The sequence below is a fragment of the Helicoverpa zea genome, chromosome 3, assembly GCF_022581195.2.
Source record: "Helicoverpa zea isolate HzStark_Cry1AcR chromosome 3, ilHelZeax1.1, whole genome shotgun sequence".
In the NCBI taxonomy this organism is placed as follows: Eukaryota; Metazoa; Arthropoda; class Insecta; order Lepidoptera; family Noctuidae; genus Helicoverpa; species Helicoverpa zea.
The window spans coordinates 10,100,143-10,120,685 of record NC_061454.1 but is presented as its reverse complement, the minus strand read 5'-3'; the positions used below and the strand labels follow the sequence as shown (position 1 = coordinate 10,120,685).

Sequence of the window (20,543 nt, the reverse complement as noted above, 5' to 3'; positions counted from 1 at the left end):
ATGTCGTCGCACCAATTTGATACCGACACCATTTTTTTCAATGTCGAAGAAACTTTCCAATAAAAGACTTTTTTATATTTACTTGAAACTTTAATTTTAAAACAAAATACTTGATTCTTATACTAAGTAAGCCAAAAGATTATCAGAGTAAGCGTAATATTATGAAACGATAAACGATGCTGATTTCGATAAAAAAATATATATTTTAATTGATTTCTATTAAATTAACTTATTTTAAGTGATGACTTGATTGTTGTGGTTCAACGATTCATGAGCAATGGACGGTAAAAATATTTAATAAAAAAATTACCTACTTGCGTAACTTGTACTGTACGATGTTATTACAAAATGGGGAGCTAAAAAATAGAGTATTTTAGTTTTATTGGTTGTTACTTTCCTTACAGACTAGGGGATAGTCTTTGACTAGTAAATCTAGATTCGCATTTGTTCATGTACCTACCTAAAAACGCACTGTGTCAGATACGCTGGTTTCAGACTCGTTCACACATTCGTCATAATATTTTGTAAAACTAATAACATATTGATTTCATTCAGATAGCGAACAATTAATATCAGAGATCTTCACGATTATTTGGCCTATGAGATTCACAATTGCAATCAAATGAAGGCTGTGATATGGTTGTCATATCTTCTGCATTAACTTCACTTTTTGATATTTTACTCCATTCCTGAAAACAAAAGAGTAGGTTTAGCCGACAACAATGTACGAAACAGTTTATTATATTACCCACATCAAATGTAGGTCTTGCCCCGCCTCCGTATAAAAGGTCAAGTGATGTATAATAACTGATGATAAATTACATATGAATACATACCCAAAATAGAGCAGCATGATAACAAATTACGTGTTGTGGCAATAAGTGCTCGTTAGCGAAATTCCTTGCATTTAGAGTAATCTTCCGAGCCTTTTCATCGTTTTCCTGAGCCCATTTGACGCGGTCAACCAAATCGGACAAGTCGCGTTTTATAGGTATGAAGTGTTCCCAAGCAGAAAGTTGTCCGTAAAAATGCTCATAGTAAGGCGAATCCTGTTTGAGAATCACACCTCCACCTGCCAGAAGATACGGCATACGATATGCGGCTACTGTTCCATCAACATTAATTTGATATTTAAACTAAAAAAATAGATAGTTTGTTGAAATAATTTAGTAATACATTGAAGTGCTTATTATATTGGAAAGCACAAAGTAAAAACTCACATCGAAAAATTTAAAGAATGATATATGCGGTTGTTTTGGTCCGTATTGAGCTTCTTTATCTCTAAAGAAAAAGAAGTTTGTAAGAGAAACGTTAAACAAATCGGGGTTTGCGCGAGCAATATCCACAAGTTTCAAGCGTTCAGCACGTGAGTCTCGGCCGCGCCAAACAGCTTGCGACTCGCGCGCATCCCACGCCAGTTCAGCGCCGCTTTGAACTGACAATGTATCCAGTGTCACTCTGAAAAATTAAAGAACTCATGTTCAAAGAGATTCTCATTTTTTGTCTTTTTCACAGATTTGAAAAATTCTTTCTTGATATAAAAGAGTTTACTTGCACTTGGGTCCCATCGTTACCAAATCAGGATCAGATGATAATATAAGCCCTGAGAAATCGAGGGCTACTCTCAGCTAAAATTTATGGGATTTACTGGGTAATTGTTTGTTAAAATTAATAAATACTTTACCTGCCCATGTTTTCTAAAGTTGATTCTGTTAAATCATATGTTGGCATCACAATATCATATGTTTCATCACTACCACACCATGAAAACACAGGTAACGGTTTATCACGCTTCTGAACTAAGGGCCAATCACCAAGGTTAATTACCAGTTCCATATCAGGTAAATTTACTTTTCTCATTAAAGATAATAAAATATTGTCTGAAAACATATTAAATCCCACATGTTTTCCATAACACTTGCGGTACAGTTTATTGTTTTTGACAGCATAGTGACAAAAACTGGTACTTTCTGGTTGGTGATATTTATCAACAATTTTGTTGACTTGCTTTTTCATATCTAAGTTAGAGAAGGGTTTAAGATCTTTCTCAATTTGTTTATATTCATGTGAACAACCATAATCTTTGAACCACTTTTGGAATTCTTTTACTGGACAGTTACATTGATCCGGATGAACGGGCCCTGTGAAAGATAGAGAAGTGAATGACATTTCAAACAACTGAGGACAGAAGCAAACTCTGATGAACCTTGCCCATAACTACATAGAAATTTCAGACTACTGTGGTTAGTATAGCATGCTATCTCTTGTACTAAAACAGGTACTAGTTGTGGGAAAATGAATTTAAATCACATTATGGAATACACTAAGTATTGAGCTATATAAGCCTATAAATATAAAGCTGCAAGTTTTAAATGTACTATGGTATTTAATGGAACAAACTATGTTGGTTTTCATATAATATCACATAAGATCTTTTGAAATAAACAGAAAAGCTTTTGTATAAGTCAAAGCTGTGCAGATAGTTGATTTATAGATAATTGGGAAAAGGCCACAGGACAGGGTCACTAGACAGATGATGATAAGATATTTTAATTGAAGCAGTCTAAAGTTCTTACTTATTAATTGATATGTTATGTGTTAATGTTGTATGTTAACTTTGACATCCAATAATTACTTACCATTAAAGTTATATGGTGAGTTTGCCACATGTTTTCTATCAAATAGCACTTGAATGGACAAATCTTTGCATGTTTCATAGATCTTATAGCGCACAATGAAAGTACCATCTTTTCTATCCAACTTATTGACCCAAACCCTGCAGTGTTTGCTTGCTCCAGATCTGCCATCTATTCCCACAATCAGCTTTTTATTTAACTCATGCGTGTACCTGGAAATTTAAAAAATATATTCTCCTGTCTTCAGAGTTAGGCTTAAGGCTACACATTCATATTTTCTGTAAAGTATGAAAAATTAAATTGTGAGAACTGTTCAGTTTATTGATCTGTTTTACATACAAGATGTGAATAATTAAAACTTACGTTTTTTCACTAACGTTCGTGAAGTTAATGAAAAAGTATCTTGCCGGCATTACTATGTCTACCGGGCTTAGTCCAGGGCCAGTTACTATAATGTCATCGCTGCGACATTGTGTTAAAAAACATAAAATTAATAAATGGATCTTGTCTTTCAAATACATTGTTAGCTCAAACACTGCTTGAAATTATCACGAATTCACGAAATTATTGTCGAAAACCTACAAAAACAAACAAATGTCATGTGCAATTTTTTTTTTTTTTTTTTTTAATTTTTAATGGCATGGCCCTCTAGCCTTTGTGCCAAATCTTCATTTTGAATGTCATGTGCAATTTATAAATTGACCACAGAATATATTATATACTACATGAATGGAATGGTGACTCCATGATAGTTTTGTTGTCAGTCAGTATCATAGACTTGTACAATGCCATCGAGCTTAGAATTATAAGGAGACGCCGTTTTGATATTGACGTATCTATAGTTATATAAATATGAAACAAACTATGCAACATAGTTCTGTCTCACTCTTTCTAAGCAGATAAGTGTATTTGAAAACAGGGACAACAATATTTTTGTGATTGCGTAAAATGGTGACATTTACTTTTGAAATCCTTCTGCGTGCCATATCTGGCCATATATGTCATGGTAGTTGTGCTGTCAAATAGGTGCTCTTCGTGACTTATTTTTGCTATTTTATAGAATATCACTCGTGTTTACTTTTAAGACTTTACTATTTCAATAGTGAAATAATCAACGAATATGCCTATGTGTTGTATTGTGAAGTGTGGTGCTAGGAAGCACCAAAATCAAGCTGGATTGTCTTTACACAGGTTAGGAACCTATTTTTGCTAGAAACTACATAAAATAATTCACATTTTATAAAAAATATGTTACGGGAACATGAATTGATGGTGAAAGTACTTATATTTTGGTTTATTTCTGTATAAAAACCTATATTTAGAAATAAATGTTGTTTACAATAACATGTTATATTGGCATAGTGCTGTGCAGTTGTCATAATAGTATCGATATAATATCCACTTAATAAGTCTGCTTTTACAAATTTTAACATCAGAACTTACTGTCCCTAAGACACTGAGCCCTCAGAGTTGTGTATTATTTTCAACAAAACATCAGTTAAAAACATTTTGATTAAAAAGGCGTATTATAAAATTCAGGATTTTAAAGACATATTTTATTGAAAATAATATGTTTTGCCTTTTTATTTTCACATGATGCTTCTACGGCGACCACGGGCACGGCAGTGCTTCCGCACAGACGAGCAAATCGGAATGCAAGTTGCAATGTTTGCTTGAGAACTTAGTTACCGAGTATAGATTTCGAATTGTATAAATATTTTTTTCTTAGCACTAAAATTGTTTTGTACAATCGATTAATACATAATTAGCTCCATTTGCATTATATAACTTTCTTATGAATAGCTTGAAAACGATTTTAAATTATTGTTTTTTTTTTAAGAGAGTATCCTTATGGCGTTTCTTGCGGATTCTTCTTCATAGGACCGAATCTTTGGCACCCTGCAACTAGTCTGACGTGAAAGAACTTTCATAGGGCTATTTGAAATAATAAATAATTACTTTGCCTGTTTATTTTTTTTTTTCAAAGGTATCACCCTACTGAAATGACTCCTCCCATTTGGTTGATGTTGTTGAGGTTATTAGTATCAGTGAAGTTAATGTGATAGTTAGTTCTATGACGAAGAGATTATTTATACTCGGTTATTTTTATGCACCCAGTAAGACTCGTACATACTTCTAACTAGAATACAATATCGATATTTGTTGAATCCGGTAGCGGTACAACCCTAGTAATGGCAGCCATTTTAGTTACGACTGCAGACTGACAGTAGGTGTGCACGTTTTTTTCGTGACATTTCCTGTCCCTTTATTTATATGTCAATGTACAATGCTTGTACATTACATCTATGGTCAGTATAAACCATAGATGCATCTATAGGTACCCAACTATATTGGGGTTGGCGGTAACTTTCAGTGATATAATCACTCACGACGCCCGTGAGCCGAGCCTTTCCCAACTATGTCGGGGCCGGCTTTCAGTCTATCCGGATGCAGCTGAGTACCAGTGTTTTACAAAGAGCGACTGCCTATCTGACCTCCCCAACTTAGTTACCCGGTCAAACTATAGTCTTTGTTATCTTTATCCGAATAAAACACTGGTAAACAGATGCATCCGGTTAGTTAGACTGAAAGCCGGCCCCAACATAGTTGGGAAAGGCTCAGCTCACGGGCGTCGTGAGTGATTATATCGCTGAAAGTTCTATTACGTTCATGCGGAACTGATTGCGAACGCACCCAAAAAGTGATGTGTTATGTCAGGTGTCAATGTCATTATTGTCATGTCACTCTACCTGCCAGAGAGAGAGGTAGCCAGCCCCTTTACTCGGTCGCAAAATTTTGCCCGGGCTAAAAACCTGATTTCCCATTAAATATAGTTATACATGAAATAAGGTTGAATTAATAGATTTACATGATCAAAAACCAAATATGGCTGTTGGGAACCTAAATCTTTTGCGCAATGCTTTGAGCAAATTGAGGTTATAATTTGTATAGTTTTTGTATGTGCTAAAAAGATACATCAAAACCAAGCCTCTGACTGTAATTTTTATAATGTATTTTCAGAATAGATCATTCCTTCACACGATCATATCAAAAGCCTAGATTTCGTCCTCCGTATTGGTATGAATCCAAAGAAAGGGTGGTAAGTATCATTTTCAGTGAACATTTATTGTATCAATTATGTACCTAGTTAAGTAAATATTTATTCATCCTTCTAATAACTTTTGCTAATTAGTTTACTTACCGTGTATGTACTTTCCGGAAGATATATTTGATGATAAAGTTTTTCAACAATATTTATACAAATAGTCTTATACCCAGTTTTAACTAGCTTCTTCTTTCCAGCAAAAACACATAGGAAGTGGTTAAGGGTGGGCGTTTTGGGCGCTGTCTTTTGTAAATTTATTTTTTTTGACGTTCGAAAAGTGCTGTTTTGCAGCCAAGTTTGAATAAATGACTTTTGATTTTGATTTTATATGTAGCTCAAATTCTCACCAGTTGTGATCATTTCAAAACAAAGCTGCCTTTCTATTATTCAGTTTGAAACCAGGATCTCCTAATTTCAAATTAATACACTTCGTTTCAAGAATATTTATATTATGTTTAAGTATTTTTTAAAATATAAAAATATAGTATTGCATATTAATATAGGCCTTGATGCCTGAATTAAATGGATAAATAAATAAATAATTTTCGTTTCAATTTAATCTGGTGTATGATTGTATACATAATTCCTATCACTAACTGGCTAAGTACAAAAACCAAAAAATCAAGATATTTTTTTTTTTCAGGGGTCTGAGGAATTCATAACACAGGAAAACAAGCAATTTATAGAAGAGGTAAGGCAAGATAAACTGCAACATCAAACAGCACTGCCTTCACCCCTGGTTAATATTGAGCCAAATCAGACAGCACAGTGGAATCCGAAAACTCGCAGAGTTGGTCTTATAGCTCGTAAAATAGGCAATTATCCTCTTTGGTCCAAAGATGGAAAAAAAATGCAGACTACACTGTTACAGGTAAAAACTTTTTCATCTTGTAACAAATAAAACAGATCCAAAGGAGTGATGACCGAGTGTCAAATTATAAGATTTATGAGATTAATTCTTTTTTTATGGTATTTGAATTGATTCTATTTTACCTGATATGGAAGAAAAATCTCTTTAAGTAATAGTGAAGGTAAAGAAAAATGGGACTTTGTTTCATAATATTTATTCACTTATAATTACATTGACTTTTTTATCCATTATTTTTAGGTTGTTGACAACCATGTTATAAAATACACCCCTCCAGAAGAGTTCAAGCCAATGAAAACCTCAGGTCCAGTTGTGTGGAAGGAAAAAAGAAAATTGGGCTGCATGTTGGTTGGCTCAGAAACAATAGATCCCAGCACTGTCACCAAGGAATATTGTGGTTTATTTAATAATACAGGCATGCTACCGAAGAGACTTTTATGTAGGTTCATGGTATCTCCAGAATCTTATATACCACCAGGAACTCCATTGTTTGCAACACATTTTAGAGCTGGAGACTATATTGATATACGTGCCAAAACGTAAGTATAATTTACACCACTGAATTTTTTTTACTATTTTGCATGTGTGTCCTGTTGATATATGATAATATTATAATTAAAATAACATATGCGTTATATGTGAGGGTTTAGTCATATGTATCACAGAGTGCATATACATGGTTGAAATCCATGAATTTCAGGAAAATCTAAAATTATTTTCTAGATTGGACCGTGGATTTCAAGGTGTAATGAAGCGGTGGGGATTTAAAGGAATGCCAGCTTCCCATGGTGTTACCAAAACTCATAGAAGACCAGGTAATATTGGTGCTGGAGGTGAAAAAGCGCGAGTTTGGCCCGGTACTAAGATGCCTGGACACATGGGAAATAGGTGGGAGTTTATAAATAAATTAACGTTTTAACTTTATACATATTATCGCTACTAGACTACATAAAAACATAGTTATAAAAATTAAATGTAATCGTAATTTGTGCGTCCTATTTTAGTAATTTAAATTGATCTAGATTCATTTCTACACAATGCAGATGGACAATATTTTTTTTAAACGATTACGTCTTATTTATTCTGTAGGAGCTGAAAAAAGCGGACCACATCGTATATGGTATAATGTAGATAATTATATTTTTTCAGGTGGCGAACTATAAGGGGCGTAAAAATTCTACGCATAAATACAAAGCATAATGTAATTTGGACTTTGGGAGTAGCTATACCCGGAGAAACAGGTGCTATGTGTTACTTATTCGATACAGTTCTTCCACTGAAGAAACACACGACATCACCTCCTTTCCCGACACAACCTTATGTTGCAGATTTACCACTTGAATATTATGATCCATCAGTCCAGCCCTTTTATGAACCATCTGTTTCTTTTGAAGAAGTTTAAGATATTGACTGTTTAGGTGTCACAACTTATCAAGATTGACGTGGCTGGTAATGAGTATAGTATAGTGGAACAAGCATAGCATTTTGGTTTTCCTATATTGATTATAAAACAATACTGATAAACAAGTTGGTTCCCATTAGTGGATCATGTGGGATTCATAGTGTTAAATTGATATAAAAAAAAAAGTTTATTTGGTGTATGTGTTACAGCCAAAGTAATAGTCTGCATATTATATATATTATCTAGATATTATTTATAATATCTACTCAATTTGGATAAAGTAATAATTGACACAGAATTAATCACATTAACTAGCAATTTTATATAATATCTCCATAGACTTGGATAATGTATTAAAACAAGTAGGTAAATATTAATAATTCATGTTAACCAACTAAAGTGTCTAGTAGCTGACCTTAATATTCGAAAAAGGCTAGTTAGCCCAGTGCAGGGCCCGCCATACTAGTAGCGAAAAGTCCCCTCTTTGAGGTGTGGTTCGGGCCACTCTACGGACGGCCCGGAGGACACGATGAACCTCACAGCCCAGGTGTGCCTTGCCTGCGCAGGGCACCGCCGTGTCCTCGTCGAGGCAATAGGAAGCGGCGACCTCTCGTGCCCGGCCCTGGTTCAAGCCATGGTCTGTGGTGAGAGGTAATGGGATGCCGTCGTCTCATGCAGACGCTAGGGAAGTTCACACCTCTCATCCCAGTTGCTGCCATGGACGTGGAAGACACCATGGGCGGCGGGTGTCGAGTGACGTCTCCCGGCCATCGTAGGCGTGGGTCTGTGGCCGGTGAGCTTCGGGTGGCTCATCGTCCTTCCGTCTCTTTGAAGACACGGGCCTGTCTCGGCAGCGAGCGTTGTTTCACGTGCTCCTCGAAAAGATTCAGCAAACGTCAAAGTCACTAACAGTCTGACACTCCTTCACGCTGCTAAACCACAGCGGGAGGAATCATTTGATGATTTATCATTAAAAAAGTCGACAATAATTTAATCCGTTTTAAAGAATGAGTGAGTACCAAGTTGTTTATACCTCCCATATTTATTACTTTGGCTAACTTTGACCAGCTATTATGAATAATATCCAGATAAAGTAATTAATTTATCACATTGTCTAGTGGTATTATACATAATGTCCAGTGATTATGTATAATATTAATTTAATCACTATGGCTGTAACATATGTATGGGCAGATAGTAAAAACATGAAAACACATCCAAACCATACCAAACAGTATACCTAGAACATTATATTATATTTACATGAAAGTGATTTGAGTCTGATGATATGTATTGTGTTAATTGAAGTTTAAATCAACGGGAAGTTTATTGGAGTTCAGAGAAAGAAATGCTTTACTGTGGATTTCAATGACCGTTGTTTCGCGACTAGAGATTGAAATTAATTTATATGAAGCTAATGTCAAAATTCTATCTCTAATCGCAAAACAATGGATAGATTGTTTATTGAAAACTGCAGTTAGTTATCTTTATCATTGTACATCTAACGAAAATAAACACATTTAGCGGAAATATTTTTTTATTGATTTGTTCATTTACCAATCGCTTACTTAGTAAGATTACAATACTAAAATTAAGTTTAACTACATTGACAAAAACAATATGAGACGCATGATTCATAGTCATTATACCTTATTCGTAACAACACACTCAACCACACACTTGACCATACGACAATACAAAAACGAAGATGGTTTAGTTCGAATTTCTTCAATATTTATGTAGTGCAAAGCTAATGAAAACACAATTATCATTTTTTTAAGTGTATGATTAAGAGAGAGAGCATCTCGCTTTCTCTCAGTCGTTCGAAATTCATTCAAGAGTACAACACTAATTTATCATTACCGTACCGGTCCTGACAAAAGTATCCGTGACATCCGCAGGGATATCTTCTGGGGTATCACGGGTACTTTCGTCTTGTCAATTTTAATTCCAAATCTACGAATTGGAGTTCTTTAAGCTGCCTGCTTTCTATAACATTAAAAATAAAAACCACCTCATTTTCAAGTAAATTTAAAAATATGGACGGCGCCTGTGGTGGTGTGTTCATACTGGTATCAGCTTATGTAAAATATTATGTGCTGCAGCACAAGTTATAATAAGAGAATGTTCTTATATCTAGAATGTCGTAAAACTGTAACCTAACATGACAGAAAGGGCCTATTCTACTGTTGTGTGGGCGGTTGAAACCCGTACCCTGGATACGGTTGCGGAGCCCCAGGAGGAGGAGCTCCAGGTGTTGGAGCACGGGCGTACGGATAAGGTGACGGAGGATATTGAGCTGGTGGATAACCTTGCTGATATGCATGCGGTGGATATCCACCTCCCCCTGGAGGATAATTTTGAGGATTTTGTGGGTAAGATCCTTGTGGCGGTGGTGCTGTAGAAACTGATGGTGCAGGGCTTCCTGGTTGAGATGATGGGTTTGAGTATGGTGGCTGAGTGGCGGGCGGGTACGGAGGTGCCTGGCCGGGTGGGGGATATTGTTGACCAGGCGGCCCTGTCGATGTAGGTGCTCCAGACGCCACGGATGTAGGTGGAGCATTAGTATGAGAACTAGAATTATATGTTGGTGATTGTGCAGATGGAGATCCATAACCTGAAGTTGGCGGGTTCTGTGCTGAATAACCAGAAGGCGGTGGTTGCGGAGAGCGATTAGGCTGAGATGTTGGAGTAGTGCTGTAAGCTGATGTAGGAGTAGTATTCGGAAAAGGTTGCGATTGGTATGGTTGAGGTTGTGAACCAGTAGAATTGTTGTAAGTACTAACACCAACATTAGGATAATTTGATCCTGCTTGTGAAGGAGGATAAGCCGAATTACCAGTATAAGCAGGTTGTGTTGCACCACGTACAGGATAAGGAGTACCAGCAGCAGCGGGACTGCCAGGAGGCGGTGCATATGGCTGCTGTGCTGACGATGGAGGATACCCAGGACCTGGGTGGGAAGATGGTGGATAGTTGCTTGGAGTTGTGGTTATAGGTGGTCCATAGTTTGAGTTTGGAGGGTATCCCTGAGGTTGTTGTGGAGGATTAGGTGGCCCATATCCTTGGCTAGGCGGGCCATAACCAGGCTGCGGTGGGTATACACCTGGAGCACCTTGATATTGTCCTTGATATTGGTTCTGTGGGTAAGGCCGTTGCCCATAAGATTGGGTAGGCCTTGTTGGAGTAGTTGAGACCCCTGGTGGTCTGTAAGATTGCTGACCACCTCCAGAAACGTCACCACCACTTGGAGAGGGTGAATTAATTGGCGGCGCTTGTGAGTTACCAGCTGCTAGCTGGTGCGGTGGCTGCAAAACAATTAACATTTTATAAGTACTGGAAGAATTATTACTATTCTTTATTGCACATTTAACATAAATATATACAAAGAAACAAGACAGTTTATGTACAACGGCAAGCTTAACCCAGAATTGGGTTCTCTTACAGCCAACCTTAAAGGTTCTCTTACAGCCAACCTTAAATTAAAGCCATAGAGAGATTCAATAGAGTAGATAGATCAAAAAAGTGCACAACAAAAATCTGACAAGAATCTATAAGTTATCAAAAAATCTGCAAAGAAGGGTTATGTTTTTTTGTGAACATAATATTGCAAGTGTATTGTATGCACACAATATTCTTGATAAACTCATAACTCGGGAACAGCAAAATGGATTGAGAAAGTCTGGGTTTTGTTGAATTTGTTCATCTTAAACCCATGTCTTCTTTATTCATAGACAGAAGCAAAAAAATATATTTTGTTTTCTGCAATATAGGTATCAAAGGAGATGGCCAAAAAAAACCCAGAGTCGACAGAAACTTCACACGTATCATTGGATTCAGTATAATATGTGGATTTAAAAAAGTATTTCATATCATCCGAAAACCATGGGGTTCTCTTTTTATAACGGTTTTTCGATCAAGAATTTAGGTTATGAAAAAGTTTGCCTTTACTATTTGCTGTTCTTTAGACGCTTCCCAGATGTTCCCATAGTCATCAGGTCAGGATCTGATGATGGAAATCCTGAGAAATCGATGGCAACTTACGAAAGTTAAGGCGCGCATAGGTTAAAAACTTGACACTCAGCTGTATGTCTATTAGCAATATACAAGAGTGGAGGTTAAAGTTGACTTGATGATGGAGAGCAGAGAAGATCTAGGGAACTCGATGACTGAATATGTAAACTACCTCGTGTTTGGGCTTATATTATTCGTATTGACGAGAACTTTCCACTAATGCGGAAAGTGACAACTATACTTGTCACTAAAGAGCCAAAAATAATAATAAAAAAACTTTTTATAAAAACACTGACTTCTGGGTCGATGCACCTAATAATAGTTTTTTTATTATTATTTACCTTTGCCAGTTTATGAAGGTTGCACATAGCTGGGAAACCTCTCCAAGTAGATAAGGTCGGTGTTTAAACGTTTCTGGAGTGGTTCATGTCAATAGTGCAATGGGAAGGGGTCAAAATCAAGATCTTTTAATCTCCAGACAAACTCTGTAACTATGGGGATATTACTATTAGCTTGTATAATGTTAGTGTGCCTTGTTTTTTATGTGCCTCGATGTAAATAATCTTAAAAATCAACATAAATTCAACATAACCTATTTTTGTGAAAATATGATATAGCTCCTATACCCCATGGATTTCTGGCTGGATTTTTTGACACCATCAAAGGTCAATAATAATGAACCCATTGGTACCCATTTCGTTGCTGTCGAGTCTGGGTTTTTTTACTATGAAAATTTGGCCATCTCCTTTAAGGGTTTCATTATGACAATTCCAAAATAGTACATCATCATATTAAAAAACTTTACTACTACTTTATACTGGTAGGCAAGGTGGATGACTGGGTACATAGGTTTGTGATCAATGTAAGTATAAAATGGAGTTAATAAATTATGTCATAGAGAAGATAGATTACTAATGAAACTTTGATGTGATACTGTTCTTTAAATTAACGATAAGACAGCATTATGAATTTCAAATATGTGTTATTGTGTACCTATTAATAAAAATATATTCAGTTTATTATCTTGAAGTTACGTTAGGTCATGGGAACACAGCTGCTCCATTTGCAGTATCACCAACAATAAATCTTTAGCTAATCTAACAACTTTACATCAAGCAACATGGGCTATACACTTTTTGGTACTTACTGGAAGAATGCTTTGAATGTTTTGATTAACATCTGCTACTGAAGCCAAGTATACTAAATTCCTGTGTAATACTTGTTGATACTGATGACACTCCATGAGTTGACCTTTCGATTGATATTCTTGTATGGTTTGAATCAGATGAGCGTTTTCGTCTAACATCTTTTGTATTTGTGCTGGGCTCAAAGGAGGTCGATTGCCTCGTGCTGCAAATGCTACTGACATTATTCTTGCTTTTTCCTACGGACACTGGTATGTGATGAAAATATCTTCAGCTTGTATTATGTCTTCTGTATCAGTTATGCACTTGTCGGCAAAATGATTTTGTTCAATTAAGTCAAGGACTCTGGACCACTGTAATCCATTTAGGCAATAAACAAAAACACAATCGCAATTTTAAACAATAGTGGACGAAGCTGGAAGCTCTCACTTGACTGACCACAGATATTGCAGTACCTATCTATTTATTAAATGATCCGTCCGATTGACTACGACAAAGCAGTTTTAAAATATCTGACAGGACAGCACAAAGTCAGTCACGAAAACTAACGCTAGGCACCATCTTGAAATGTCAGTTTTGGTGATACCAGTCAAGCAAGAGAAAGATGTATAAACCCAGTGGTTTATACACAAACGTCTACAAAATATAGCTTGTTGCGATTGTAAAAGTCAAGCCCGTACTGTTTTTATTATATTAGTCAGAATTAAGCAGATAATTACATCTACCTAAAAAACTGAAACACAAACTGGATCCTTTTTGGCAACACCACTAACACCACAGACACTGCTACATCAACATAAATATTTATAAACTTGATAAACTTACTCTTTCGACTCGACTTTAACCCAAGCGAGCTGCGATAACAGCAGCAAGCGAAATAGTGTAGCTATTTATGTAAATAAAGTTTGGCGGTAAGTCCTTATTTATTGAAATGTTTATTAATCTTCACGTTTAAATAGATAGTTGCAAGGTAGTTGTTTTTATTACCAAGTTTGTGACATCAATCATGATCTATTTTTTTAACCGACTTCCAAAAAGAAAGAGATTCTCAATTCGAACCCGTATAGTTATCGGCACGCATAATGAGCTCTCGGCGGAAGAGTGGGGATCGCTTTGCGCACTGTACACTACACTTATGGCAATAAACCAATAAATCACTTCTGCGCAGGTGAAGGTCAGGGCTCAATATCCTTGCCGATGATTATACCTACACTTGCATTTTTTTTTAGTTTGAAACAAGACGCGGCTGGGGCTTGCACTTAACCTGCCTGACTGGTAATAATTTCCTAATAAAGAAAAAACGGGACTTTAATTAACTAAGCGAGTAATAAAGAATTGTCGGCAATTTTATTTTAAACATATCCGTCCGGATAACTATGTATACCTACACCTACTGGCTTATTGCAAACACCTGCGTGCCCCCCGCGTACGCAGTAATCCCCTCTTCTAAGCCTCCCCATCCTCACTTAATAGGTCATTTGCAAAATTTTAGAAATTTACTCATTTGGCTGACTGATTGAGATGAAATTCGGTTGTTTTCCATGGTTTGGGTTCGGAATTCTCATAATTAGCTTGCTATACACCCTTATTTAATAATTTCAACAAATAGCTTAGAAATCGGTGTGCTACAGCGACTAGACGGGTAGAAACATTTGGGTAGTTCTTGAGTCATACCTGTGCATCACATACCTCTCACCGAAAGAATCTTGCCTTAGATAGTTATACCATTTTTCGCGGAACTCCGCGGAGGGTTTTGTATAGGCCTCTTTTGGTTGCTGCTAAAGCTGGCGAAAACAGGTGTTCCTACCTAAATATTATACTTATACATTAAGCACATAAATAATTGTTGTTTCAGGTCAAATTAAAAGGATAAATGGCACTTAAAGGTATCAGAGTCGTTGAGATGATGGGATTAGCCCCAGGCCCATTATGTGGAACAATTTTAGCAGATTTCGGAGCAAGCGTAACCGTGGTTCAAAAGGTACGGTATAAATGTAGGTAGATAAGTAGGTACATTTAAAACACTTTATTCCAGATTGCCAATGTAATACTGGAAAGTAATATAGTATAATATGGTAGTATTATTCATGGGAAACCATGAAATTAGCAAAGAATCTACCTATGAATATATTTTTTATAATTCAGTAAGTAGGTAGATATATAGGTACACTGTTTCCCGAGGTTTCACTCGCGTAACGGACAGCTTTTAGTATAGGCTTCTTTTTTTTGTTGTGTGCAAGTAGGGCTGCCATCCGTCCGAGTTTCCCCGGATTTGTCCTCGTTTGGAGGCCGTCCGGGCGGGGTTTCAAGAAGTGTCCGGGGAAAATCCGGACACTTTTCATGTAAAGAAGCACCTCATTGAATTTAAGTAAGTATATGTTAATAGTAAATGGATTACTAATTAGGTATTTATATTAGTATTATTAGGTTCGGGGAAAAAATGCGATTTACTCCAAATGTCCGGGTTTTTTTAATGTTTGTCCGGGTTTGGCGAAATTCGAGATGGCAGCCCTATGTGCAAGGAACTCTAAAAATCATATTGCTTCGGGAACAGAAATTTGGTTTATGTGCTTTGCTTATAACACAAAGAACATTCAAAGTGAAGTAATAAACAATTTATTATTATTATTAACATCATTATCCTTCGGACCAATTATGGATGGATTAAAAATGCGCTAGTTCTAGGTCGGTGACTGAACGCATTCTTTGTAATGTTTAACTGTATTTTTATTTCCAGATGAATCCAAGTCCTTTCGATGTTATGTCGAACGGAAAAAGAATGATATCGTTGAATTTAAAAACCGAAGAAGGTGTCAATGTATTAAAAAAGCTTTGTGCTACTTCAGATGTTCTTCTGGATACCTTTCGACCAGGCGTCATGGAAAAATTAGGACTGGGACCTGAACTTGTAATGAAAGAAAACTCCCGTCTAATCTATGCTAGATTATCTGGATATGGTCAACACGGATTTTATAAGAATAGCGCTGGGCATGATATTAATTACGTTGCCATGTCTGGTATCCTTTCATTGCTTAGCAAAAAGCAAGAACCGCCAACACCGCCCCTTAACCTCCTCAGTGACTTCGCTGGAGGTGGAGTACTGTGCGCTCTGGGTATAGTGATGGCCTTGTTTGAGCGAACAAAATCAGGGCAAGGACAAATTATAGACACAAGTATGACGGAAGGAGCAGCATACGTAGGAAAATGGCTTTTTAAATCAAGACAATTGCCGATCTGGTCTGGTGAACCCGGTACAAACCCCTTGGATGGTGGATTTGCTTGTTATCAAACATATAGAACTAAAGATGACAAGTTTATGGCAGTTGGAGCACTAGAACCACAATTTTATTCCAATTTTTTGAAAGGGTTGCAGTTACCTGAAGAAGAATTTGATCAAGTGGGTAATAATGAACACTGTAAAAATAAATTTCAAGAAATATTTTTGCAAAAGACCCAAGAAGAATGGTGCGAGATCTTTAAAGATATTGATGCATGTGTCACTCCTGTGTTAGACATAGATACAGTTGATAAACACAAATATCGGGTATCTGATTCTTCTTTTCATAGGGATTCAAATGACATGGTGGTACCAGAACCAGCTCCTAGAATGTCCCGCACACCAGGAATATCTAGTGCTCACAAGCCTTTGCCAAAGCCAGGCCACCATACAATAGAAATATTAAATGAGTTAGGATATAGCAAACTTGACATTGCAAATCTTCTTCAAAATGGGCATGTGTATGCAATCATAAAATCCAATTTATAGTTGTGTATATAGTTTATTTATGGGAAAAGGGTTTTTATCTCCTTTCTTAATTGTAAAAATTCTAGTTCTTTGGAACATAATATTCTATTATTAAGGAATACTGGATGTACATTTATTAAGTCCATAACTTGTAATATATTTTTTAAATCAAATTTTATTATACTTATTCCTAGTGAATATTTGTTACAGATGACTCGTGGATTCCCATGTAATTGTGATAATCTTTTTTTGGCTATTGAACACAAAAATGTCACAAATGATACAAAATCCATGCCAAAGTGAGATTTTAGTATCATCTGACATTCTTCTGGATATTCTGGTGAATTTTCACAATCTTTTATTTGATGTTCTACCATTAACAATGATTTTTCTAATGCTTTCCATACTATATTTATGTTACAAGCATTTATCCAATTATGATTAATGGAAATCGTTTGTTTTTCATTAAAAACTTGATGATGCCATCCAGATGGAACAAATAGAGCATCTCCTTTTTCTTGAACAATTTCAAAGTACTTAACATTGTGATATTTTTCTGGATCAAATAGTAAAGGCAAGTTACCAAATTTATCTTTTAATTTTTCTTCCTCACCAGGTGGAAACAAAATCCATTTTTTTCTTCCAAGAATATTGACTGACCAGCTATATGAACAATAGACGTCTTCATGCAGTGGTGTCCTATAAAAAAAAAAATATTTCCTCATTCTAGTTATTAGCAAGCTTTACTAATAAGGAATAATTTTCTGGTTCATTTATAAAGGTCCTATATGTACAGATAGACCAACTTTATTACTAACTGTGATCCTGTGGTTTCACCAGTGTCTTGGGGGAAAGTCTTCCCCTACTGGGATAAAATATAGCTTGTTACTTGGAAATAGTGTAGCTTACAATTGGTTCAGTACTTCCAGAGTCTTAAGGTAACAACAAACAACAAAAAAATTAATACTTTATTGTATCAGTATAGACAGAATATACAGTATTTTGCTCCCACCCTGTAAAAGTGGTTTCTGTGCAACTACTCTCACAATGCTTCCCGACAGTAAAAAACGTATACTGCCTCTCCACACGAAGCAAGAAACAAAGCTGTGTGTGACATTGCAACATTCACTCAGACACCTATGAGTATGGGTGCTATGGGTGGAGACAAACCTGTACGGGTAGGTACAGATCAGTGCAGGTATAATATTTCAATACAATCCTATTCACTCACTTATAAAAAAACAGGTTGTTTACCTGTTTCTTCATAAGTGAGTGAATACCATTGTATTGAAATATTATACCTGCATTGATCGGTACCTACCCGTACAGGTTTGTCTGTACCGGAAACCTGTTTCTTTATGTAAGCACGCTAAGAGGTATACATAGATGTTTTTTTTTTTTTTTTTATAATGTCGGGACACCTTTTCACACACGGTCGGTTAGCCCCATGCTAAGTTATTAATTAACTTGTGTTATGGTTGCTAACACAACTGATACACTACATATAGCTACATATATACATATTTATAAATACATATTGTAACACCCAGACCACGGTCAACAAGCATGCTCATCACACAAATGTCGACCGAACCGGGGATCGAACCCGGGACCTCAGGTACGGCAGTCCGGCATGATGACCATTGCGCCATCGAGGTCGTCATGAGTCGTCAAGAGGTGGAATATTATTTTTGTAATATCTTACCATGAGCCTTTAGGTCCTATGTACACAAACATGAAATCATCTTCGTTATTATCTTTGGCATATTCATTTAACCAATCCAATATAAAATACTGTGGCACTTCATAAAAATTATCTTCAGGTCTACTTCTTCTTAGGTGCCAATCTTTCAGGTACAACAACCTGCAATCTGCAGAATTTTTCAAATATTCTATGTACTGCTGTATGTTCATATCAGATTTGCATTGAGAATTAAACATTATATCATTACAATCAGCAACAGGAGCGATCAAGTCTCCATATTCATTATTCATATAGTCATAATTAATCTGGTCACCATTAACCCATTCTCTAGCACATTTCCAGCTTTCAGTTACATTATTAATAATACAGGGTTGATTTCTTAACATGAAATTGGTGAAAAAATCTTCGAAATCTAAACTGCTTTGCTGAAATTTGGCTTTATCAATACTCCAATCGCTGTAATCATGTTTTGGTATTTCTGCATCAAATGAACACTCGAGTTCTATTGGTTGCGTCATTATTCTTCGCTTATTTTAAGTTCCTGCTTTTTCTTCATAAATAAATATTTAACATTATACTAAAAATATATTTTCAATCAAGGGACGAGCTGCGAGATAATAAGGTAAAGAATGACATGATAAGAGTGGAGGCTCAAGCCAAGAGACTCGAGCTGCATCGAGTCGCAATGATATGTATGGGAAATCTCCAATCTCCAGCTATTAGCGACTGTGATTCAGGCATTCTCTTGAACACAAGAGCACAATTTTAGCGACCCCGCATTTCAACATTTCGGTCAATCAACAATTGAAATTGAACAAAATGACAGCTAGCTGACTGACTGACTGATAGCACCCAGCGACAACCGGTGGACAACCCATCGAGCTTAGAATTATAAGGAGACGCCGTTTGTTAAAGACGTATCTATAGTTATATAAATATGGGCGAAATATGAAACAAACTATGCAACATAGTTCTGTCTCACTCTTTCTAAGCAGATAAGTGTATTTGAAAACAGGGACAACAATATTTTTGTGATTGCGTAAAATGGTGACATTTACTTTTGAAATCCTCCTGTTTGTAGGTGCGTGCCATATCTGGCCGTAAGTCATGGTAGTTGTGCTGTCAAATAGGTGCTCTTCGTGACTTATTTTTGCTATTTTATAGAAAATCACTCGTGTTTACTTTTAAGACTTTACTATTTCAATAGTGAAATAATCAACGAATATGCCTATGTGTTGTATTGTGAAGTGTGGTGCTAGGAAGCACTAAAATCAAGCTGGATTGTCTTTACACAGGTTAGGAACCTATTTTTGCTAGAAACTACATAAAATAATTCACATTGGATAAAAAATATGTTACGGGAACATGAATTGATGGTGAAAGTACTTATATTTTGGTTTATTTCTGAATAAAAACCTATATTTAGAAATAAATGTTGTTTACAATAACATGTCATATTGGCATAGTGCTGTGCAGTTGTCATAATAGTATCGATAAAATATCCACTTAATAAGTCTGCTTTTACAAATTTTAACATCAGAACTTACTGTCCCTAAGACACTGATGCCCATTTTCACCAACAATCTCTTAATCTAAGTGCCACTTGGAATAAGGGCTCTCCCAATTTTGACATAAATGACTATGGATAAGGGATACCTAAACTTTGGTGAAAACGAAATTCTTATTAAGTTTTCCGTAAATGCTCTTAGGGGATCCCTTAATTTAAGTATTTGTTGGTGAAAATGGGCATGAGCCCTCAGAGTTGTGTATTATTTTCAACTTCAACTAGCTGATCCCGCGAACTTCGTATCGTTTAAACCTTCCCTGGACCTCTATAAACATTTTAAAACCAAAAAAAGCCAAATCGGTCCAGCCATTCTCGAGTTTTAGTGAGACTAACGAACAGCAATTCATTTTTATAT

General features: G+C 36.1%; 5 protein-coding genes across 5 annotated transcripts; 2 read left to right on the top strand and 3 right to left on the bottom strand.

Moving 5' to 3' along the window:
- Nucleotides 1-68: 68 nt before the first annotated feature.
- LOC124645669 (protein O-glucosyltransferase 2-like) lies at nucleotides 69-3,315 on the bottom strand. The gene is made up of 6 exons (XM_047185517.1): nucleotides 3,000-3,315; nucleotides 2,640-2,848; nucleotides 1,685-2,141; nucleotides 1,221-1,458; nucleotides 837-1,136; nucleotides 69-689 (listed from the first exon to the last, which is right to left on the bottom strand). Exons 1-6 carry the CDS (start codon nucleotides 3,155-3,157, stop codon nucleotides 573-575), a joined length of 1,479 nt encoding a protein of 492 aa, XP_047041473.1. The 5' UTR covers nucleotides 3,158-3,315; the 3' UTR covers nucleotides 69-572.
- A 2,057-nt stretch (nucleotides 3,316-5,372) lies between these two features.
- On the top strand, nucleotides 5,373-9,542 carry LOC124646124 (39S ribosomal protein L3, mitochondrial). Its single transcript, XM_047186203.1, has 6 exons — nucleotides 5,373-5,572; nucleotides 5,658-5,736; nucleotides 6,386-6,613; nucleotides 6,851-7,149; nucleotides 7,334-7,498; nucleotides 7,760-9,542. Exons 1-6 carry the CDS (start codon nucleotides 5,523-5,525, stop codon nucleotides 8,010-8,012), a joined length of 1,074 nt encoding a protein of 357 aa, XP_047042159.1. The 5' UTR covers nucleotides 5,373-5,522; the 3' UTR covers nucleotides 8,013-9,542.
- LOC124646121 (extensin-like) lies at nucleotides 9,532-13,814 on the bottom strand. Its single transcript, XM_047186200.1, has 3 exons — nucleotides 13,627-13,814; nucleotides 13,174-13,524; nucleotides 9,532-11,320 (listed from the first exon to the last, which is right to left on the bottom strand). Exons 2-3 carry the CDS (start codon nucleotides 13,393-13,395, stop codon nucleotides 10,196-10,198), a joined length of 1,347 nt encoding a protein of 448 aa, XP_047042156.1. The 5' UTR covers nucleotides 13,396-13,524; nucleotides 13,627-13,814; the 3' UTR covers nucleotides 9,532-10,195.
- A 128-nt stretch (nucleotides 13,815-13,942) lies between these two features.
- Nucleotides 13,943-17,503, top strand: LOC124646123 (alpha-methylacyl-CoA racemase). The gene is made up of 3 exons (XM_047186202.1): nucleotides 13,943-14,082; nucleotides 15,027-15,152; nucleotides 15,909-17,503. The coding sequence occupies exons 2-3, from the start codon at nucleotides 15,045-15,047 to the stop codon at nucleotides 16,935-16,937; spliced, it is 1,137 nt and encodes a 378-aa protein (XP_047042158.1). The 5' UTR covers nucleotides 13,943-14,082; nucleotides 15,027-15,044; the 3' UTR covers nucleotides 16,938-17,503.
- Nucleotides 16,931-19,495, bottom strand: LOC124646122 (2-oxoglutarate and iron-dependent oxygenase JMJD4). Its single transcript, XM_047186201.1, has 2 exons — nucleotides 18,622-19,495; nucleotides 16,931-17,615 (listed from the first exon to the last, which is right to left on the bottom strand). Exons 1-2 carry the CDS (start codon nucleotides 19,137-19,139, stop codon nucleotides 16,955-16,957), a joined length of 1,179 nt encoding a protein of 392 aa, XP_047042157.1. The 5' UTR covers nucleotides 19,140-19,495; the 3' UTR covers nucleotides 16,931-16,954.
- Between the last annotated feature and the right edge of the window lie 1,048 nt (nucleotides 19,496-20,543).

What these genes read in the sequence shown, in the direction of transcription:
- LOC124646123 (XM_047186202.1), top strand. Translation starts at nt 15,045, where the DNA reads ATGGCACTTAAAGGTATCAGAGTCGTTGAGATGATGGGATTAGCCCCA. An exon ending in GCGTAACCGTGGTTCAAAAG is followed by an intron (nt 15,153 to 15,908) that starts GTACGGTATAAA and finishes TTTTATTTCCAG; the next exon opens with ATGAATCCAAGTCCTTTCGA.
- LOC124646122 (XM_047186201.1), bottom strand. Translation starts at nt 19,139, where the DNA reads ATGACGCAACCAATAGAACTCGAGTGTTCATTTGATGCAGAAATACCA. An exon ending in ATAGGACCTAAAGGCTCATG is followed by an intron (nt 17,616 to 18,621) that starts GTAAGATATTAC and finishes TTTTTTTTATAG; the next exon opens with GACACCACTGCATGAAGACG.
- LOC124646121 (XM_047186200.1), bottom strand. Translation starts at nt 13,395, where the DNA reads ATGTCAGTAGCATTTGCAGCACGAGGCAATCGACCTCCTTTGAGCCCA. An exon ending in ACATTCAAAGCATTCTTCCA is followed by an intron (nt 11,321 to 13,173) that starts GTAAGTACCAAA and finishes ATTGTTTTGCAG; the next exon opens with CCACCGCACCAGCTAGCAGC.
- LOC124646124 (XM_047186203.1), top strand. Translation starts at nt 5,523, where the DNA reads ATGGCTGTTGGGAACCTAAATCTTTTGCGCAATGCTTTGAGCAAATTG. An exon ending in AATGCTTTGAGCAAATTGAG is followed by an intron (nt 5,573 to 5,657) that starts GTTATAATTTGT and finishes ATGTATTTTCAG; the next exon opens with AATAGATCATTCCTTCACAC. An exon ending in CCTGGACACATGGGAAATAG is followed by an intron (nt 7,499 to 7,759) that starts GTGGGAGTTTAT and finishes ATATTTTTTCAG; the next exon opens with GTGGCGAACTATAAGGGGCG.
- LOC124645669 (XM_047185517.1), bottom strand. Translation starts at nt 3,157, where the DNA reads ATGTATTTGAAAGACAAGATCCATTTATTAATTTTATGTTTTTTAACA. An exon ending in CTCACCATATAACTTTAATG is followed by an intron (nt 2,142 to 2,639) that starts GTAAGTAATTAT and finishes TATCTTTCACAG; the next exon opens with GGCCCGTTCATCCGGATCAA. An exon ending in ACTTTAGAAAACATGGGCAG is followed by an intron (nt 1,459 to 1,684) that starts GTAAAGTATTTA and finishes TTAATTTTTCAG; the next exon opens with AGTGACACTGGATACATTGT.